At 35.9% G+C, this 19,312-nt stretch overlaps 1 protein-coding gene across 1 annotated transcript in view; it reads left to right on the top strand.

Moving 5' to 3' along the window:
• Positions 1-19,312, top strand: part of LOC108340342 (DExH-box ATP-dependent RNA helicase DExH3) — a 29,517-nt gene that overhangs the window by 3,327 nt on the left and 6,878 nt on the right. The window contains exons 6-12 of the mRNA XM_017577643.2: positions 135-323; positions 516-675; positions 777-907; positions 2,091-2,261; positions 3,320-3,592; positions 5,343-5,537; positions 8,539-8,742. Of these exons, the coding sequence (XP_017433132.1) occupies positions 135-323; positions 516-675; positions 777-907; positions 2,091-2,261; positions 3,320-3,592; positions 5,343-5,537; positions 8,539-8,742 (1,323 nt within the window). The remainder of the gene's footprint in view (positions 1-134; positions 324-515; positions 676-776; positions 908-2,090; positions 2,262-3,319; positions 3,593-5,342; positions 5,538-8,538; positions 8,743-19,312) is intronic.

Raw genomic sequence — 19,312 nt, 5'->3', positions numbered from 1 at the left:
AATCCGATCTAGTAATTTTCAGATCAAACATGTTATCACTGTCTATGGTTTTAACTATGAATGAACTGAATGTATGAATTCAGTTGAGGTTACGTATTCATAATTGATACCTTATTTGATGAATAATAATCTAGGTGATAGTTATATCTGGAGAGACTGGCTGTGGTAAAACCACTCAAATTCCTCAATATGTATTAGAATCACAGATAGAGTCTGGCCGTGGAGCATTTTGTAACATTATTTGCACTCAGCCTCGAAGGATATCAGCCATGGCAGTGTCGGAGAGAGTGTCAGCCGAGCGTGGAGAGCCTCTTGGTGAAACAGTAAGCTCTGCTTTTCTGGAAATGAACCAAAACTCAGATACATGTAATTGTAAAGAAAACTTAGATGCACATATTATTATTCATGAAGAAAATATAAGATTCATAAACTACTCTTTTTGCTTTTGAATGGGATTTTAAAATTGGGAATATCTTTGTTCTTGCTGCTATACCACAACAGAGGTTTTTTGATAGGTGGGCTTCAAAGTTCGATTAGAAGGAATGAAAGGGAAAAACACCCATCTTCTATTTTGCACCAGTGGTATATTACTTAGAAGGTTGCTGAGTGATCGTAATCTGAATGGTATAACCCATGTTTTTGTCGATGAAATTCATGAAAGAGGCATGAATGAAGGTAGTTTCCTGACTGACAATCTAATATCAGTTAATGATATAATGCCAAAGAAGTATTTAAGAAGACTTATGCTTTTGGTGGTTGGTTTGTGTTTGTCTCAGACTTCTTATTGATTGTGCTAAAGGATCTGCTTCCAAGGCGTAGGGATTTAAGGTTGGTTTTAATGAGTGCCACCTTGAATGCTGAGCTGTTTTCAAATTATTTTGGAGGTGCTCCTACATTTCGAATTCCGGTAAGATGATCCACTAGTTTGTAGTTGAGCTTTTATTTGTGTTGACAGTTGAACTTCAATTACTCCAAATGATAGAAGCTCGTGTATAGGCAATTAAATGTTTAGTAATGTTGACATTCACATTGTTGTATGCTAGGCATGGTATGGTAGTGATTGGGTGGATGAGTGTGTACATGCAGTTTGTATGTTCAAATTTGTGCTTGATCTTTAATGCATTTAAGACATTTTTTAAGCTGCTATATATTCCATTGTTGAGGCAAGGTTTAGAGTGTGGTTAGCTTATCTTTCTATGGCTACAAAACAGTTATTAACATAGTTGTCAAACTCATAGTGATCACATCTAGGATTGTTTGACCAATGTCTGAAATGTGAATGAATAGTAAGACATAATATGGTTCAGAAATTCGTCAATAAGAAGCTTAAATATATACACTGTTCAACACTATACCAAGATAATACTCATAAATGTCAAATTCTGCTTAAATTTCACATAGGACTAAGGAAAAATAAACTCCAATGATAGCATGCCAACATTTTCCAAAATTCATTAGTCCTAATTCATTGGGTTCCTCTATCGTACTGAATGCCAATATTGGACCTTAATTTTGACTTTCCAATTGCCAAGGATAACAAAATGTTATCTGGTGATGTCATTCTTCCCTTCTTAGCCTTAATGGTCTCATAAAGTGACCACATGAAACCTATATCTCAGAAGGACAAGAGTAACGGTAAGTTACTATCATGCCATATATTTTAAGTGAGTGGGTTTGGAGCCTTGGTTCCAGAAGAAGGAAAATAGGGCAATAGAATTGCCAGATATGGTGTATACAGTGAGTGTTTATATGAAGACCTGTTTAAGAAGAATGAAGTAAATCACTAGAATAATCAAATAGGTTGCATTCAGTAAGGTTTCTGTAGTTCCTTTTCCTTTTAATAATGTTTTCTAGCTTCTATGACTCCAGTTTCTCTGATGATAATTGATGAAAGAAAAGGAAAAAAAAGAAACAAATTGCTGAAAATGTATTTGTTAAGTTTATTAGATACTAAATGATATACTTGCAATGAGTCAACCATTTCATGCGATACATGATGCTCTTTTGTTGTAAGTTTTTCTTTTTTCTGTTTTTTGTAATATTTTATCATAGAACGAGGTCGTTTCAATTGTTTTGTTTTCATTGCCCAGGGTTTCACCTATCCTGTTAGAGCTCACTTTTTAGAAGATGTGTTGGAAATGACTGGATACAAGTTGACTTCCTTCAACCAAATTGATGATTATGGTCAAGAGAAACTGTGGAAAACACAAAAGCAATTGGCACCACGGAAGAGGAAAAATCAGATCACTTCTCTTGTTGAGGTGTGCTGCAACCTTAAACATTTGGCCTTTAATATGTATAAGTTGAATTGATGCTTAAGAAACTCTCTTCATGATTTTTCTGTGCGTTTGTGCAATCTTGGAAGATAGAAATGTTTAGTCTGAAAATGTACTGGAAAATGTTTAGTAGACATTCAATTGATATTAGATCCTATTACCATGTCGGTCAACAACAAATGAGTGGTTTGGGTTGGGATGTTTTCATTCTCTTGTACATTTAACTTATTGATGTGATATAATAGTCACCATTCTCTTCTTAACTTATTAATGTGATAGCAAAGTTACCATTCTCTTCATTCTGGTTTCGTTTCCTCATCTATATTTCATTGCATTGGGCGGCTGGGAAGGAGATGGAAAAATCGAAATAAAGATTAAGGAAGATAGAAAGATATTGTATATCCTCCCACTTGAAAGGATTAATCTGAAAGAAAGAGGATTTTTATTCAGTTGGTTTATTTTAAATAGTACATTAGCCTCTATACCTAGCCAATTCTAACCCTAAAGTAATAATTACAAAGAGATCTCTTGAACCTTCTAATAATTTCTAACAACTTCTTACATTTTCTAGTAGTACACTTAATATCCTATTAACAAGATTCCCAATTATTGCTTATTTTGGTGCCGAAACAAAATTTTATTCTCAATCTTCCCACCAATATTTTTTATCACAACAGTGATGACATAGAGTGTTTATATTTTCAATTGCATCTATGTTCAACTTCTGTGTTGCCCAAAATAATGTAGATGTTCTTTTTTTTTGGCCTGAGATTGACTTTCCACGCAGTATATTGATCTATTTATAATCAAAAGGGTTACATAGGTGATAAATAGCTTCAGCTATTTTCAAGAGAACAATTAAATTATCACAACTTTATAAGATACATTGAACGTGGTTAACTACCAGGAAAATAAGAAACATTGATTGTCCTATTTCCAACAGTAAGTGGTGACTTTTATGCAAGACGTTCTTTGTTTGTCTTAGAAACTGAAACTAAATTATGTTGAAAAAATTAACTTTTGATTTTCATACTGTTGAACAGGATGCTCTTTCAAAATCAAACTTTGAGAACTACAGCTCCAGGGCACGTGAGTCAGTGGCATCTTGGGCACCTGACTGCATAGGGTTCAATCTCATTGAGGCTGTTCTATGCCATATATGTCGGAAGGAACGTCCAGGTGCTGTCTTAGTGTTTATGACCGGATGGGAGGATATAAGTTCTCTAAGAGATCAACTTAAAGCACATCCTCTTTTAGGAGATCCCAATAGGATTCTACTTCTAACATGTCATGGTTCAATGGCAACTTCAGAACAGGTTGATTATTTCCTTTGTTGGATCCTTTGGGTTTGCTATTACATCTCCATTTACTCATGATTTATATTCACACAAAAAATCATTTTATGCCACTCAATTTATAACTGAATTTTATAATATAGAAAATAAAATAGTACATCATCATTAAATAGCTGAAAAAAAAGTGAAAATTTGTGTAATTTGAAGATGGAAGAGCGGTAGTCTAAACACATTTTAGTGAAGGGAGAGCAGGCGTTTCACTTGAGGGAAGAGAGGGAGTCACGTTGAGGAAGTTTTTCCCAGTTATAAAAGGGAGGGAGTCACTCTTTTATTTTATCAGTGCAAGCCAGTTTTAACAGAGTAATTTTTTTTCCCAGTGCAACAAGGGCTGTTTCTAGATAGGCACCTTTTTTTGTGTTATTCTTTGGGTGCAGTAACAGTTTTAAGTAATTGGGCTTAAATGGGCACTTTTTAGGTTAGAAAACAATTTCAACCCATTAAGAAAAACCCTAGAGCTGTTTCCCACCATCCCTCATGAAGAGTTTCACAGCAAGGCCAGTGTCAAGGCTGCCATTGACAGGCAAGTTGATGCCATGAGAGTCACTGCTGCGAGTCGCCGTTGATAGAGGTGCCGCCAAGAGAGGCGCTATTGTCAAGAGAGGCGCGTTGCCGATAGAAGCACTGCTGTCAAGAGAAGCACTGCTGTGAGCTCTGTCGGCTTCTCCCTCGCCACTGGGAGGGAGTGCATTGTGAGAATTGCCAGTCCTACACAAGTTGCGATTTACAACGGCAATCCACTACAATTTGTGAAGATCTCGAGTTTTAACTGAAGCGAGATAGGAGACGGAGTAGAATATCATAGACTCGTACGATCTTACATTCTGGATTGTGATTTTGACTACCATGTTGTTAGGAACCAAAGAGGAAAATAGAGATAAGGGAAGAATGATATCATTGATTGAGCGAAAAATGTACACAGCAAACAATATTAATCTCTTCTCCAGGCACTTCTCATTTGCCCTTCAGAAATGATTTCTCTCTTCATGCATAACTATCAAACCCACTCTAATCTAGTGTCCCGTTTTCTATAACCATTCTAACACTAGTGGACTAATTGACTGTCAACTGCCCTTATTCAGCTCTCATTATTCTAACAGTTTTTGGATAGATAATAAATTGTATTAAGGAAAAAAGAGAAAGTAGATTAGGAGGAGGCTGGACAGGAAGAAAACAGCACACATAAATGAATAGGGATCCACTTATCATTTTGTATCTTGTTATATGATAGGCATATCACATTATTAGAATTTCTGGGTTCAAAAACAAGTCTTGTAATGTATGTTTCTGGGAATGCCTTCTTAGACCCTGTCATTAATTTGCAATTCATTTTTCTTGCTCTCTTATTTATAAAGTTATCTGTTTTCATGTACTTTTTTCTTATTGTTGGAAGAGAGAAACTGAGAAGTTATATGATGAATTGTGTGTTTAAATTACAACTGAAGCATTCAATTTATTGGGAAGAGAATATAATGACGGAATATTCAGTTACTCTATTTTATACCATTAACATAAATATAGAATCAATCAAATTGATGATAAATTAATTGATGGTAGATAGTACTGAGGTTTATGATGATAATAGAATATTTATCTCATGTTCTGTTTGTAAGTGCATTTTACTGATAATTGAGTATCCTTTTTCCCTGTTGATTTCATTCTGTCACGTCTAGAGTTAAATTATTTAAAATCCTGCATTATGTATTCTTTGTAGAAACTCATATTTGAGAAACCACCTCCAAATATAAGGAAAGTAATACTTGCTACAAATATGGCTGAGGCAAGTATAACAATCAATGACATAGTTTTTGTGGTCGATTGTGGAAAAGCAAAAGAGACCACGTATGATGCTTTGAATAACACACCTTGTCTTCTACCTTCTTGGATATCACAAGCATCTGCACGTCAGGCAAGTATCTACATCTCTTGAGTATTCACTGTTGTTGCTTTTGTTTTAACTTTTGTAGTATTCGTGCTGCTACTGATGCTCCATCCCTTTTGTATTTACCTTTAGGAGCCTGGTTATCTAATATTTTTCTTGGTAAATGTTTATATGTTGCTTATGTGAAAATAATACAGCCTTTGGTGGAGGAAGTTAATAAAGTGCATAGTGATGTTAGGAGAGGGCGAAGAAATGGGGTTAATAAACCTAACTGTAAATTTGAAGACCAATAAAAATCATCCAGCCTGAAGTTAGTTATTCTGTTTCTTGTGTCCCTCCTTACTCCCTGCTGAGTTGTATTTTCATTAGACCCATCTACCCTTGCAGTAACTAACCCTGCTGAGCTACCTAGGAGACATGGACATTGTACATAATGAACTAATAGAAAGCTCTACCGAAAATGTTCTTTCCCCCTCAAACTCGGTGGTAGCTGAGAAGATCTAAGTACCCTGAGTTTGTCTTAAAGTGGAGTAAACTGAGGCTTGCCAAAGGCTCGGTATGAATGGCAGCAGTCTGTTCTTGAGCAAGAACTTAGGAAAGAATGAGTGGCTTGTTAAGAACCTTTAATCAGACAAAAACAAAAGGCTAATTCCCTGCTTTTGGTCCGATAATGAAGAACTGAATTATGGCTTAAAGCAACAATGCTTCAATTGTCATGGGTAGATGGCCGGAGTAGGAAGCTGAATTTGGGGTCCTTGCAGAAGCGACTAGACCCAATGGACCTTCTGTCAGCAACATGGGAGGCCCAATCAGCATGGCAAAATGTTTGCAGAGTGAGAGGAAGACTAGTTAAAGCAGGCTGCAAGGCAAGACTGAGGGCAAGCGTACTACCAGGAAGATATCTAAGAATCCATTTGACTAAGAGTTTAAGGGCTGTGCTATCAATTGGTAGATCTTATTTACTGCATAGCCTAGCTGTTGCTGAGTGATAGCCATGCAATCAGCAGCACCTGCAATGGACCCATAGGTGACAGGATCATCAAGATAATCTGAACCATATGACAACAACTTCCAGTTGCTGGGAGGGGATTAGATATGTTCTTCGCAGAGGCCATATATCTTCTCTCTGCAGAAAATCCTTGCTATATTTAGACTCTAAAGTAGAAGCCTTTTTGGGTTGTGACACTTAGAGTATAAGTGACGAACTTACACTGCACTTTTAGATTGAAAATGATCTTATCTTGAAACTGCCATGAGTGTTAGCAATCAATATGCTTGGATGAAGACATCAAAGATGTCACAAGGCCAATGGATCTGACCTGAGAGGTCTAATTTGAGGATGTGAAGGTGTGATCGAAATCCATGGAAATGGTGTCAGGAATGGATTACATTAAAATTCAGAGATTTACAGAGGTTGAGAGAAATTTAGTAAACTGAAAAGTTTGCTAGTGAAGTTTTGAATCTAAACTATAAGATTGGGTTTATAGTACATAGAGAATTGATACCGTTATTACCAGAAAACAACGGCTTGCAGTAACTAACTCTGCTAAGCTGACGAATTACCTAGAGTTCAAATACATTTTATATAATGAACTTGTTAGAATAATTACATCTATGTATCATCATTAAGCCTGCTTAAGGTGTAGTGTGCTAGTCTTTATGAGTTGTATCTATAGTAGTACCTAGTTCTGCACCTAGGTGTCTAGGGAAGTCCCTTAATCTTCCATGTACTTTTGTATGAGTTCTTTATTATAAATAGAAGATAGTGAGAGGGATCAATTAAGCCCTCTAGAAATATATTTTCCAGTTTCTGATTTTTAACAGCCATATTCCTGTCTAATGTGAAAATCTTAACAAAAGTCTGAAAGTTTATTTGTTTTTGCCATTGTGTGAAATTTATCTTTTAAAAGTCTTCTGGTTAGTATTGAGACATTTGTAGTGGCTTGCTTTTTAGTTGTCTTTTTAGGTTTTGCTTTTTCTTCCCCATAGTCTTGTAGTTTTTCTGAAGGATTTCTTTTCGTGTCTTACTATCGATCTGTTTTCACATTATGTAATGGCCTAGACTGTATGATGTAAGCCTTATTTCTATTACCGCTGAGGTGTGGACTAGGATCTATGTATCAATTCTGACTCAATGGTTTTTTGGATTTTTCGAAAGTCAGCAGGCAAGGCTTCAAGCTAGCTTGTGTTGTCAAGTATTCTGTTGTTGTTTAGACTAGAGAGAATCTCATTAGTTTTATGTTCCTCAATCTTGCTCCTTAATTGTGTGTAATAGTCAACCCACATGCCTTTTGGCCAAAGGATTCCTTTAAATATGAATTCCCTCCTTCGCTGACCACTTTTTCCTTGAACCTTGATGTAAGAGCTTTGAGGTGAATTGTTAGGGGTTGGATAGTTTATGAAAGAAGGAAGAAAAAGAAGGCCTAACTGCCTTAGCGGTGAAGCGGTGAGAAATAGGGCGGGTAGTATGGGTATATAAGGAATAACACTTTATACTGTGATTAGACAGAGAAAAATCATATACTTTGTATAGACCGGTGGCAACACCTGGTGAGAGGGGTTAGGCTCTCGTCTTACACGTGTTTCTCCTTATTCATTTCATAGAATAAAATACCCATTATTTGATTCTTTATGTTGAGTGAGTGTGCGTTTTAGTGACCGAGAGTTACGGTTAGGATCCTATTCTTGGATTCCTAACATGAATTGTCTTTACTATCATGAGTTGATTGTTGAGAGAGGGCAGGGGTTTTGAATGGAAGTTCAGCCATTAACACATGGGATTGTCTTGAGGAGGAAACAAAGCGAAATTAAATTAAGCTCTTATTCTCATGTCTCTTTAGGTCTTTATATTTTTGCTTTACTATATTTTTGCTGGTTGCAAGATTCATCCTTTTTCTTGTCATTTGTCTTTTAAATTCTGAAAGTTGGGAATGCTTTTTAAGCTGCATGTTCATAATCATTATTGTTTTTGCTAACAGTCAAACATGCAACTAATTGTGCTATTTTTTGTTTTCCTCTTTGGTTGCAGAGAAGGGGTAGGGCTGGTCGTGTGCAGCCAGGAGAATGCTACCACCTTTACCCCAAATGTGTTTATGAAGCCTTTTCTGAATATCAACTTCCTGAACTACTGAGAACACCTTTGAACTCTCTTTGCTTGCAAATAAAAAGTTTGCAGGTTGAGAGCATTGGAGAGTTCTTATCAGCAGCTTTACAGGCACCGGAGCCACGAACTGTAAGTGCCATTGCTCTTTAGTTATAATGTATATTTGTATTAAATAAATCAAAGTAAATCTTATAAATTTGTAGAGGATAATCCATTTTTATAGATAATTTAAAATGCTTAACGTCTAAATATATTGTTGGGACAGGGAATTTTAAGAGAAATTAAAATTCTAGAAGTTTAAAAGAGTAATTTCATTACATAAAATTATACAATTTCAAATTCTACCTAAAAAGTATGATTTGAAAGTATCTGTATTCTTTTTTCTCTTACATTTATTACTCTTTCTTAATATCCTCTCATATGTCAACTCCTTTGAGGTTGTTTAAATCATGTGTAAAAGTTAGTTAAATTACACCTTCACTAAGTTTTTATACAATGCAAATTTAACCAATCTAATTGTGGAATTTCATGATATTATCTTAAAGATCATGTTTAAAAGTTTTCACACAATTTTAATTTTGGTTAAGTATGTTTTTAGTTTCTGGTTTTTGACGTGAAATTGGAAGTTGTCCCTGTTCAAAACTTTGATATATTTTGGTCCTCAAATTTAAAAAATGAATGAATATAGTCCTTTTTTTAACCCAATTATGTTAAATTTTTTTGACATATCAAACATGTTTTATGATAGCATTTAAGTTAGTTACACCGTTTGACATGATCTCGCTTCAATGTTAGATGGGAAACACATTTAAGAACTAAAATGTATAAAAATTTCAGACATGAACAAATTCCAATTTTGCATCAAAGTTCAAGAATTAAAATCATACTCAACAATTTTAATTAGATATGTTAACCAATAATGAGTATTTATATATTTCAGTATCATATTATTTGTTAAAATTAAGTGACGCGATAAATTAGTAAATAATTTGAAATTGTCTATGCATGCTATAATTAATTATAATATGAAATTCAATTGTTGGATTAATTAAATTTGCTTTCCATAAAAAGGTTTTTAAAGGTGTAATTTAACTAACTTTTACACATGGTGTAAAGGGATCTTAACCCATATACGTACGCATATATAAAATTAGAGCTGTCAAAACGGGTAACTCGACCCGACCCAACCCGACCCACCACGGGTTGGTCACTTAGTGAGCCAACCCAACCCGACTCATTTATTAGCGATCTGAAAAAATTCGAACCCGACCCGACCCACCACGGGTTGGTGGGTTAAACGGGTTGGCTCATTGGCTCACTTAATTAACTTCTTTTTCACTCTCTTCTTCCGAGATTCTTATAACATGTTACTTTGATCGATCAAATTGAAACAATAATAATATGATCAATTAATATAAAAGAAAATGAAACAAAAGAAATATATTGTTATATATATTTTAAGCTATCAAGCATAAAATTTTGCCAATTTAGTTTAATGAGACATACGTAATTACATATATCCATTAACAAAAATATATAACACAAGATAAAACTGTCATGCTTGTAGATAGATCTAAAAACAAGATAAAACAAATGATATATTCCTGAATTATCCAATCTATAATATTATCCATCTATTAAATTTGAGTCCTGAATGAATAAATCCATAGGATTATGCTCTCTTGAAGCATCTTCTTCTTTATCTCCATCTACAATACAATAAAAAATAGTGTTAACTAATAATATTGAAACACAAAGTAATAAATAATTAAAGACATATGAGAATAACAATAATGTTACCTGTTAGTTCAAAACCATGCAACCAGTTTTGAGTTAAAATAAGTGCCTCAACATTCTCTGGAAGAATGGATGAACGATATTTGGATAGCACACGAGAACCAAGACTAAAGGCAGACTCACTAGCAACTGTAGTGATTGGAATGCTAAGAACATCATAAGCCATCTTAGACAAGTTTAGATAACGATCTTGACGATCCCTCCAATAACTTAATACATCCAACTTATCAAAAAACTTTGGATCAAGATTCCCTTCATCTAAATAAAGATCTAATTCAGACCTTCCAGTGTCATTAACATGTTGGCTCAAATAATCAACATATTCCTAAGACATCAAACAAAGTTAATATGTCATTAGTCACAAGTAATAAATAAAATTTACATAATAAAATAAAGCAAATATAAGAATTAAAGACTTACATCAAATGCATCCATCACTATCATTAGTAAAAGAAGGTTGTTGTGTTGGAGGAGCAACTTGAGAACTTGAAGTATTTGACTCATTTGAATTTAATTTGACATATTCTTCAAACAACTGATACATGTTATCCTTTAAAACATTAATTTTTTCTTCACAAGTAGAAGGATTAATCTTTCTATAACAAAATCGAATGACTTCAAACTTCATCCGTGGATCAAGAATAGCCCCAATAGCAAAAATGTCACAATATTGATCCCAATACTTACTAAACTTGTTCATCATACTCAATGACATATCTTTAATCGTCATATCATCACTTTTTACATTTTCTCGTAACAAACATTCAATTTTCCAAACTTGCATGAAGTAACTATTAGAAGTTGGATAAGAAGAACCTGAAATCAAATTAGTCATTACATAAAACGGCTTCAAGAACTCACACATTTTTTCAGCCTTTTTCCACTCATCATTTGACGGACAATGAAAATAATTTCTATCACGGATAGCCAAACTTCCAAAGGCACGTCGATATCGAATTGCACTCTCAAGCATAAGATAGGTAGAATTCCATCTAGTAGGAACATCCATTTTCAAACCTACTTTGGTATCAATACCCCTTACTTGCATAACACATTCTTTAAATGCAATTTTTCTTGCCTCTGATCCTCTCACATATTTTATGCTCTCTCTAATCTTTTGCAAAGCATGAGAAGTCACCTTTAATCCCTCTTGCACAATAATATTCAAGACATGTGCACTACACCTTATATGAAAGTAATCACCATTACATATCAAACTATTTTGCAATTTCAATTGCTCACTCAAATTATTTTGCAACACCTCATTGGCACTAGCATTGTCGAGTGTAATAGAAAAAATCTTCCTATCTATTTCCCAATCAAGCAAGAGAGCAAATATTTTTTGTGCCAAATCATGACCTGTATGTGGAGGTTCCATTTTACAAAAGGCAATAATCTTACTATTCAACCTCCAACTAGCATCAACAAAATGAGCAGTCAAACAAATAAACCCTTCTTGATTTATAGAAGTCCAACAATCAGATGTCAAACAAATTCTACTATGAGATTTACACATCGCAAGTTTAACCCTCTCTTTGTGTTCATGAAATTTCTTTGAAATATTAGACACAACTGTATTCCTACTTGGAACTCTTACTTCTGGATTTAGATATAGAAGTAATTCTTTAATCCATTTATATTCAACAAAATTATATGGAAGTCCATGTTGAATAATAGCCATTGAAATAAGGTCATCTACAACTTTTTGGTCAATTTCTTTAGATCTTAATTTTCCAGCATGATCAATTATCATTTTCCCTATGTCATTGTCTTTTAATTTCTTTAGGACCGAACACTTTGACAAATGACACAACATTGTTGAGGTCCCTATTTTCATACCACCAGCAACATACTCTGTTCCACATGCATTGCATTTTGCCTTTTCTTTACCATCTTTAATACCAATTTTCGTAAAATGATCCCAAACTTTTGAAGTACTTAACCTAGGTCTCTTAGTTTCTCTATCAAAATCTTTATCCTCATTCTCAATGTCTTCTATGTTAGGTGGCAAACCATCTTTCAAATGATCATGAACACTTTCATCATTTACTGTTTTAGATTTCATTTTGTTCTGTAATAATTATACAATATTATTAATATAATGATCACAACAAAAGATACACACAATATTTTTAAACAACAATTTATTCCACATTAAATTCAATGATCAAATAGGTAAAGAAACAAAAGGGTTTAAAAACCCTTAGTTTAGGGGTCTGCGGGTTTGGAATGAGAAAAGGAAAAGAAATATTCATGTGGGGCCAGTAATGATTATTTGGTAGTTGATTGGATGTGTGGGGGCAAAAGGGTTTTATTGTTTCATTTTTTTATGCATGATGGAGGGGTCTTACGTAAGAAATGGCAGGGAGGATATTTCATTCAAAGAATGAAACCAAATAAAAAATGAAATCGTGACCTTCTAGACTTAGGACTGGACTGCAATGACCGTAGGGTTATCATTGCTCCAAAATCAAAATATCTCAAGCACTAAGCTCCTGGAATCAATACACGGTTCACTCTCAAAATAAAGCACCACTCACATTACACTTTATTATGACAAAAACATGAGCAAACGAAATTTGAAAGCTATAAAAATATAAATCGTTTCTTACCTGAGATATTTGAGAGGACAACAAGGGTTTCACGAAGGGGAAGGAGAGAGTCTGCTGCACGGCTCTGCTAAAACGAATTTTTTGCTGCACTAAGGGGAAAGGCTGCGTCGAGTGAAGGGAGCGTAAGGGTAGGGGAACTTAGGGTTTTATTTGCAGAGGAGAACTTGTGAAAAAACTATATATTACTAAGTAAAAGTTATACATTTTGAATAATTAATTTAATTAATTTAATTTTAATAAAAAAAATAGAATTTAAATAATTAATTTAATTAATTTGATTTAATTAAAAAAAAATAAGTGGGTTGGTGAGCCAATCCAACCCACCACGGGTTCAACCCATGTGAGCCGGGTTCTTAGTGAGCCGGGTCAAAATTGGCTCGCATAAAAAATTTGATATTTTTTTCCAACCCAACCCGGCTCAAACTCGTGGTGAGCTGGGTTGGCTCACGAGTTTCAACCCATTTTGACGACTCTATATAAAATATAGAGGAGGGATAAAATGAGACCAGTTTAAGTTACACTACTGACCTTTTTAATAACATGTTAGATAATTAATTTCTAAACTTAGTTTTGGGTTGAAAGTTACTTATAGTTAGATCATATCTACAAAAAAAAATGTATTAGTCTAAATATATTTGATACTTTATTTATATCTGTCAAAATTGGTATAGTTTATAATATATAATTCTTAGCACATATCCAAATACGAACTTATTGATTACCATTTTAGTGTTCTTTTTTTCTGAAGTATAGCACACACAATCAAGGTAATATGTAATTATGATTCAAGGACATATTATAAAAGCAAAAAAAAAAATACTTTTTATAGGTGGTTTTATTTGATCTTTGTCATGTATTATTTACATACATACTGTTACGTATCGAAGTGGGAAACGTAACCAAAACGAACCCTCACACACTCTCACAAGCATAGTACAATGAGCAATAGATAATAGATGAACCAATGTCCTTTATTGAAAGAAATAACTGAAAGAAAACAAAGAATAAGTGGGAGCATAACCTCCTTCAATCACTTGGGAATATAACCTCCTTTATAAAACTCAATGATCAAAAGCCTACCCTCAACCATAGCGTTAGGGCTTTATTTATAATTATTATTTTCCTAGGATATATTTCTAATTACTGTAATTAACAATATTTCCCTGGAATACTGCTCTAATTACCGTAATTAACAATATTTCCTTGGGATACTGCTCTAATTACCATAATTAACAATATTTCCTTAGGATTACCATAATTAACAATATTTTCCTAGGATATAGCTTTATTTACTATAATTACTATATATTTCTCGCATATCCTAACTACTGTCCCATTTAGGAGAGTCACTCTTCAACCGATCGACTTTGGTCTTCCTCCTTCCACCGTTTGGTCTGGCCTCTCCCCGCTTTCCACCGTTCGGCTTGGTCTTCCTCCTTCCACCATTCGGTCTTCGATGGAGCTTCCACTCTCTGTTCCGACCCTCCGTAGCAACCATTGGTATCATTTTCGTTGTCTTAACAATATCTTTGTCTTCTCGCCACACGCTTTCGCATTGCCGGTCTCGTTTCTGTGTTCTGGTTTTCTGTCACCACCAATGGGTTTTGTTATCACCAATGGGTTCTCACTTCATTTCTGTTTCTCAAGCAACAGTGCTTTGTTCCGCTGCTACCATAGTCAGCGCCGGCATAGTCAGCGCCGGCGCAGTCAGTTGTTGTAACCTCTGCAATTTGTCGCTGCCGCCTCAATAAGCTGCCACATTTTCTTTGGTCAAGATTAAGAGTGCCTCATGAAGTGCACTAGCCGTCGTTTCCTCTGTTTTTCGTGAGGGGAAATATTTTTCAGCCCCTACAGAGAACTTCCTTCTTGGGCTAGAGTTTAGCCCGTACTTCTTGTAATACAGTGTTAAGTATCACCATTTAAGAGTAGTCCAACAGAGAACTTTGGACCTCCAACCTGTCTTTGGCCTTTTGATGCCATCATAAGTCCCCCAATCTTTGGTGTTTTTGGTTTCTGCCAATGCCTTGTTGTAATAGCTCACTGAGAGTTGTTCTAATGCCTTGTTGTAACAGCTCACTGAAAGTTGTTCTATGAGACCACCCACTGATTTGGCTCGTTCGATGTTAGGGGTTTTAGATTTGTCCCCAAATACGGATCGGTTCTCACAAGTTCTTCCACCTTCACGTTCTGTCATTGACATGCATATGCCGTTCAATTGTGAGGGGAAGAAAAGTTTCAGTCGCTGTAGGGTGGTTAAGTCCCTACAGGTTTGTTGCTATTAGCTGCTGCAGGGCAGTTCAGTTCCTGCAGGTTTGTTGCTGTTTAAGACAGTAAAGTCCTTGAAGGCTCATTGTTGTTAGGGCAGTTAAGTCCCTAAAGGTTAGGACAGTGAAGTCCTTGATGGTTCGTTGTTGTCAGGGCAATTAAGTCCCTAAAGGTTAGGACAGTGAAGTCCTTGCAGGTTCGTTGTTGTTAGGGCAGTTAAGTCCCTAAAGGTTAGTTGATGTTAGGGCAATTAGTCCCTAAAAGTTCATTGTTGTTCAGGGTGGTTAAGTCCCTACAAGTTTGTGGCTGTTAGCCTTTGAAGGCCTCCCATATGTTACTCATAGAAATCATGTTCTTGAAGTTTTGTTGTTGTTCGCCACTATTGATGGCAATCCAGTCCCTGCAATTTGTTGCTGTTCGTCACTGGAGGCCCTTGATTTGTTCTTGTAGTTCGTTTGCGGCTGCAAGTCATCATCCATTTTTGATGGAAATTTGCCCTCGTCCATTGCTGTCCAAGTTGAAGTTTCATGGTGCTAGTTCGCCCTCGTCCATTACTGTCTAAGTTGAAGTATTGTGCTAGTTCGCTTTTGTCCATTGCTGTCCAGTTTGGTTTATTGACGTTCTCTACAATTGAGTTTGACTATTCCAAGCTTGGTTTATACAATCTTGTATGATCCAGCTTGAAAGGGAGTGTTATAATTTGAGATAATATCTTTAGAATCTTCCTAATTAGAGGAAATAGATATATAATCTTTTAATTTATTTTACTTTCCTAGTTTCCCTATTTACCTTTTTAGGAGAATTAGATTATTACAAATAGAGAGTATCAGAATATATTTTTTATGATTGAGAATAATAAATTAGTCTTATTTTCCACTAGAATCAACACCTGTTTTTCTCCTATCTGTCCCTGCAATTTCATCGTTCTGGGCTGGGTAAGGCCTTCAACCGAGAAGGCTGACAGCTCCATCTGCATTTGATCAAGTTCGGTCTCCGCTTCTTCGTTTTCTTCCTCATCTTCTGCCAATATAACCATTCGAAGGCTCCTTTCCAGACATTGGTGGCTTGGATCGAACGGTCCCCCACACCTGTAGCACCTTCCTTCTTCCCTCTGTTTCAGATATTCTGCATAAGGTAGATTCCTCATGTTTCTTTCCCTGTTGTTGGTGGCAGATCATCCTATCCCACTTCTGTGTGTTCCTTCTCGTCCTATTGAACTCCTGTTCTTTGTGGATCTCGCTCGGCTTCCTACAGAAAACCCCGTTCGATTCTGGTTAGGTTGATTGGGCTCCAGTCGCGTTCTCAAACCTTTCGGTCTCCCCCAAGGTTGATTCCTTCTCATACTTCCGCTCCCCACCTTTGCGCCCCCTTGGATCTCCTCCACGTCTTTTGCCATTCTCATTGCTATCATCAACTCCTGCGGATCAAGCAGTCGTACTTGATTCCGAACTCCCTCCTGTAAACTCGCCATGAAGTATCCCATCAGCTGTTCTTTGGCCACTCCCTGTGTCTGGCCCACCAGGATTTCGAACTCTTGGATGTATCCTTCCACTGCACCTGATTGCTTAATAGCCGCTAGTCTTTCGAAGACTGATCCCCGATTTGTACCTCCGAACCGTACCACCATTGCCTCCTTCAATCCTGTCCACGTTCGGTTCCCCGCCTTCCCTCCAACTTTTCTTCCACGGACACCCCTTGTAACTCAGAGTTTATCCGCTCTATTGATCTAATTCAACGGATCAATTCCTTTAAAAATGGGTAACTCAACCCTTTTTCTCCAATTCAGCGATTCCTCCTGGTGTCCACCGTTCGGTCCCCCATCTCTCTCAACCTCCTCTTCATTCATCTTTCTGTCAACAGATCCCTGGCTTCCTTCCAAATTCCCATCTAGATGACGGGCTCGTCCTCCCATCATCCTCATCAGCTCTTGCAAATCCTTGCAGATTGCCGCTACCTCCGTCTCCACCCCTCCTATGGACAGTTGCATGCTCTCCTGTCTCAGCCCCACGTGCTCCAGTTTCACTTCCACCGTATTCAATCTTCCCTCCATGATGTCTTTCACTTCTATCTGTCAAACCGACTGGCCTCTCACTCCTTTCTATCGATCTTGCAGGTCGGACCAATTGTTACGTATCGAAGTGGGAAACGTAACCAAAATGAACCCTCACACACTCTCACAAGCATAGAACAATGAGCAATAAATAATAGATGAACGAATCTCCTTTATTGAAAGAAATAACTGAAAGAAAACAAACAATAACTGGGAGCATAACCTCCTTCAATCACTTGGGAGCATAACCTCCTTCAATCACTTGGGAGCATAACCTCCTTCAATCACTTGGGAGCATAACCTCTTTTACAAAACTCAATGATCAAAAGCCTGCCCTCAACCATAGCGTTACGACTTTATTTATAATTATTATTTTCCTAGGATATATTTCTAGTTGCTGTAATTAACTTATACTGAATATTTCCCTAGGATACTGCTTTAATTTCTGTAATTAACAATATTTCTCAAGGATAATGCTCTAATTACCGTAATTAACAATATTTCCCTGAGATACTGCTCTAATTACTGTAATTAACAATATTTCGTTAGGATTACCGTAATTAACAATATTTTCCTAGTATATAGCCTTATTTACTATAATTACTATATATTTCCCACCTATCCTAACTGCTGTCCCAATTAGGATAGTCACTCTTCAACCGATCGACTCTGGTCTTCCTCCTTCCACCGTTCTGTGTTCTCCTTCTTTCCTATACATTTTTCTCTCATATACCTTCAACCCCTAATACATACACATACATCTCTCTCTCTCTCTCTATATATATATATGTATGTATATATATGTATGTATATATATGTATATATATATATATATATGTATATATATATATATGTATATATATAAGGATATATATATGTATTTATATATATATATATATATGTGTATATATATATATGTGTATATATATATATATATATATGTATACATACATATATATATATATATATGTATATTGTAACATCACAATTTAGTAATATAAAATTACTAAAAAGAACATTACATGGATAATGATATAACAAAAACTACAGATTTACTATGAACAAAAATTCTTCACCTGAAGAATAAAAGTTCAACCTAAATTGCAAGCTTCACTCCCAAACTCCCGCGCGACAATTTAAAGATTGCATCCATAAGCTCACACCATTAGGTGATCATTGCAAAAGAGAAAGCAACATACAAAGACATACCACAGAAAAACAAGGGTAAGCTAGTGTAATTTAATATTCATGTGGAAATACAATTCAAACAAGCAACTAGGATACTCATACAACATGTGTAAAACATATAAACATATATTGACCGACCATTTTAACTTGACTATCCGGACTAGTATGAATATGTAGCTTGAGGCCGTTCGTGCACCCGTGGGTGTAGTAACTGGAAACCCATCAGCTGCCACGCGAGGTTAGCCCGTTATCACTCACCGTAGGACCCCCGCTAGGCTAGGGCCTCCTACTATTCTCACGACATGACTTACCCATCTCTACATGAGAATTGGTAATCATTAGAATGTCAGGATGAACATCGTGGATTTGGCTGTCCATATTTATACTTTACCACCACCTTGATAACCAATCACTGACACATTCCTCCTTGGAATTCTCTTTCATACTAGTTGGAACATCATACCTTATTTGAATATTAATACAATTTCTCATACATAGTAGATCAAGGCAACTATAATAAGCAATCAAAGCCAAACAGGGAAATCAACATTTAAAGACCGAATAACATTTTGTAGTAGAAGACCGAACAGGCAACAGCACAACCCCTGAGTACGACCGAACGGTCAATGACCAGTCAAGCCTAAGCATAGGCCGAACTCAGTTCAGGACCGAATGCTAGAACACTGCCAAACACCGGGTAAGACCGAGTACTTAGGTCATACCGAACATTAGGACAAGGCCGATTACTAAAACTAGACCAAACGCTGGTACAAGACCGAACATCAGT

This window comes from Vigna angularis, chromosome 5 (genome assembly GCF_016808095.1).
Source record: "Vigna angularis cultivar LongXiaoDou No.4 chromosome 5, ASM1680809v1, whole genome shotgun sequence".
Taxonomy (NCBI): domain Eukaryota; kingdom Viridiplantae; phylum Streptophyta; class Magnoliopsida; order Fabales; family Fabaceae; genus Vigna; species Vigna angularis.
The sequence above is the reverse complement of the archived record's forward strand: the minus strand, read 5'-3'. Positions and strand labels throughout refer to the sequence as shown.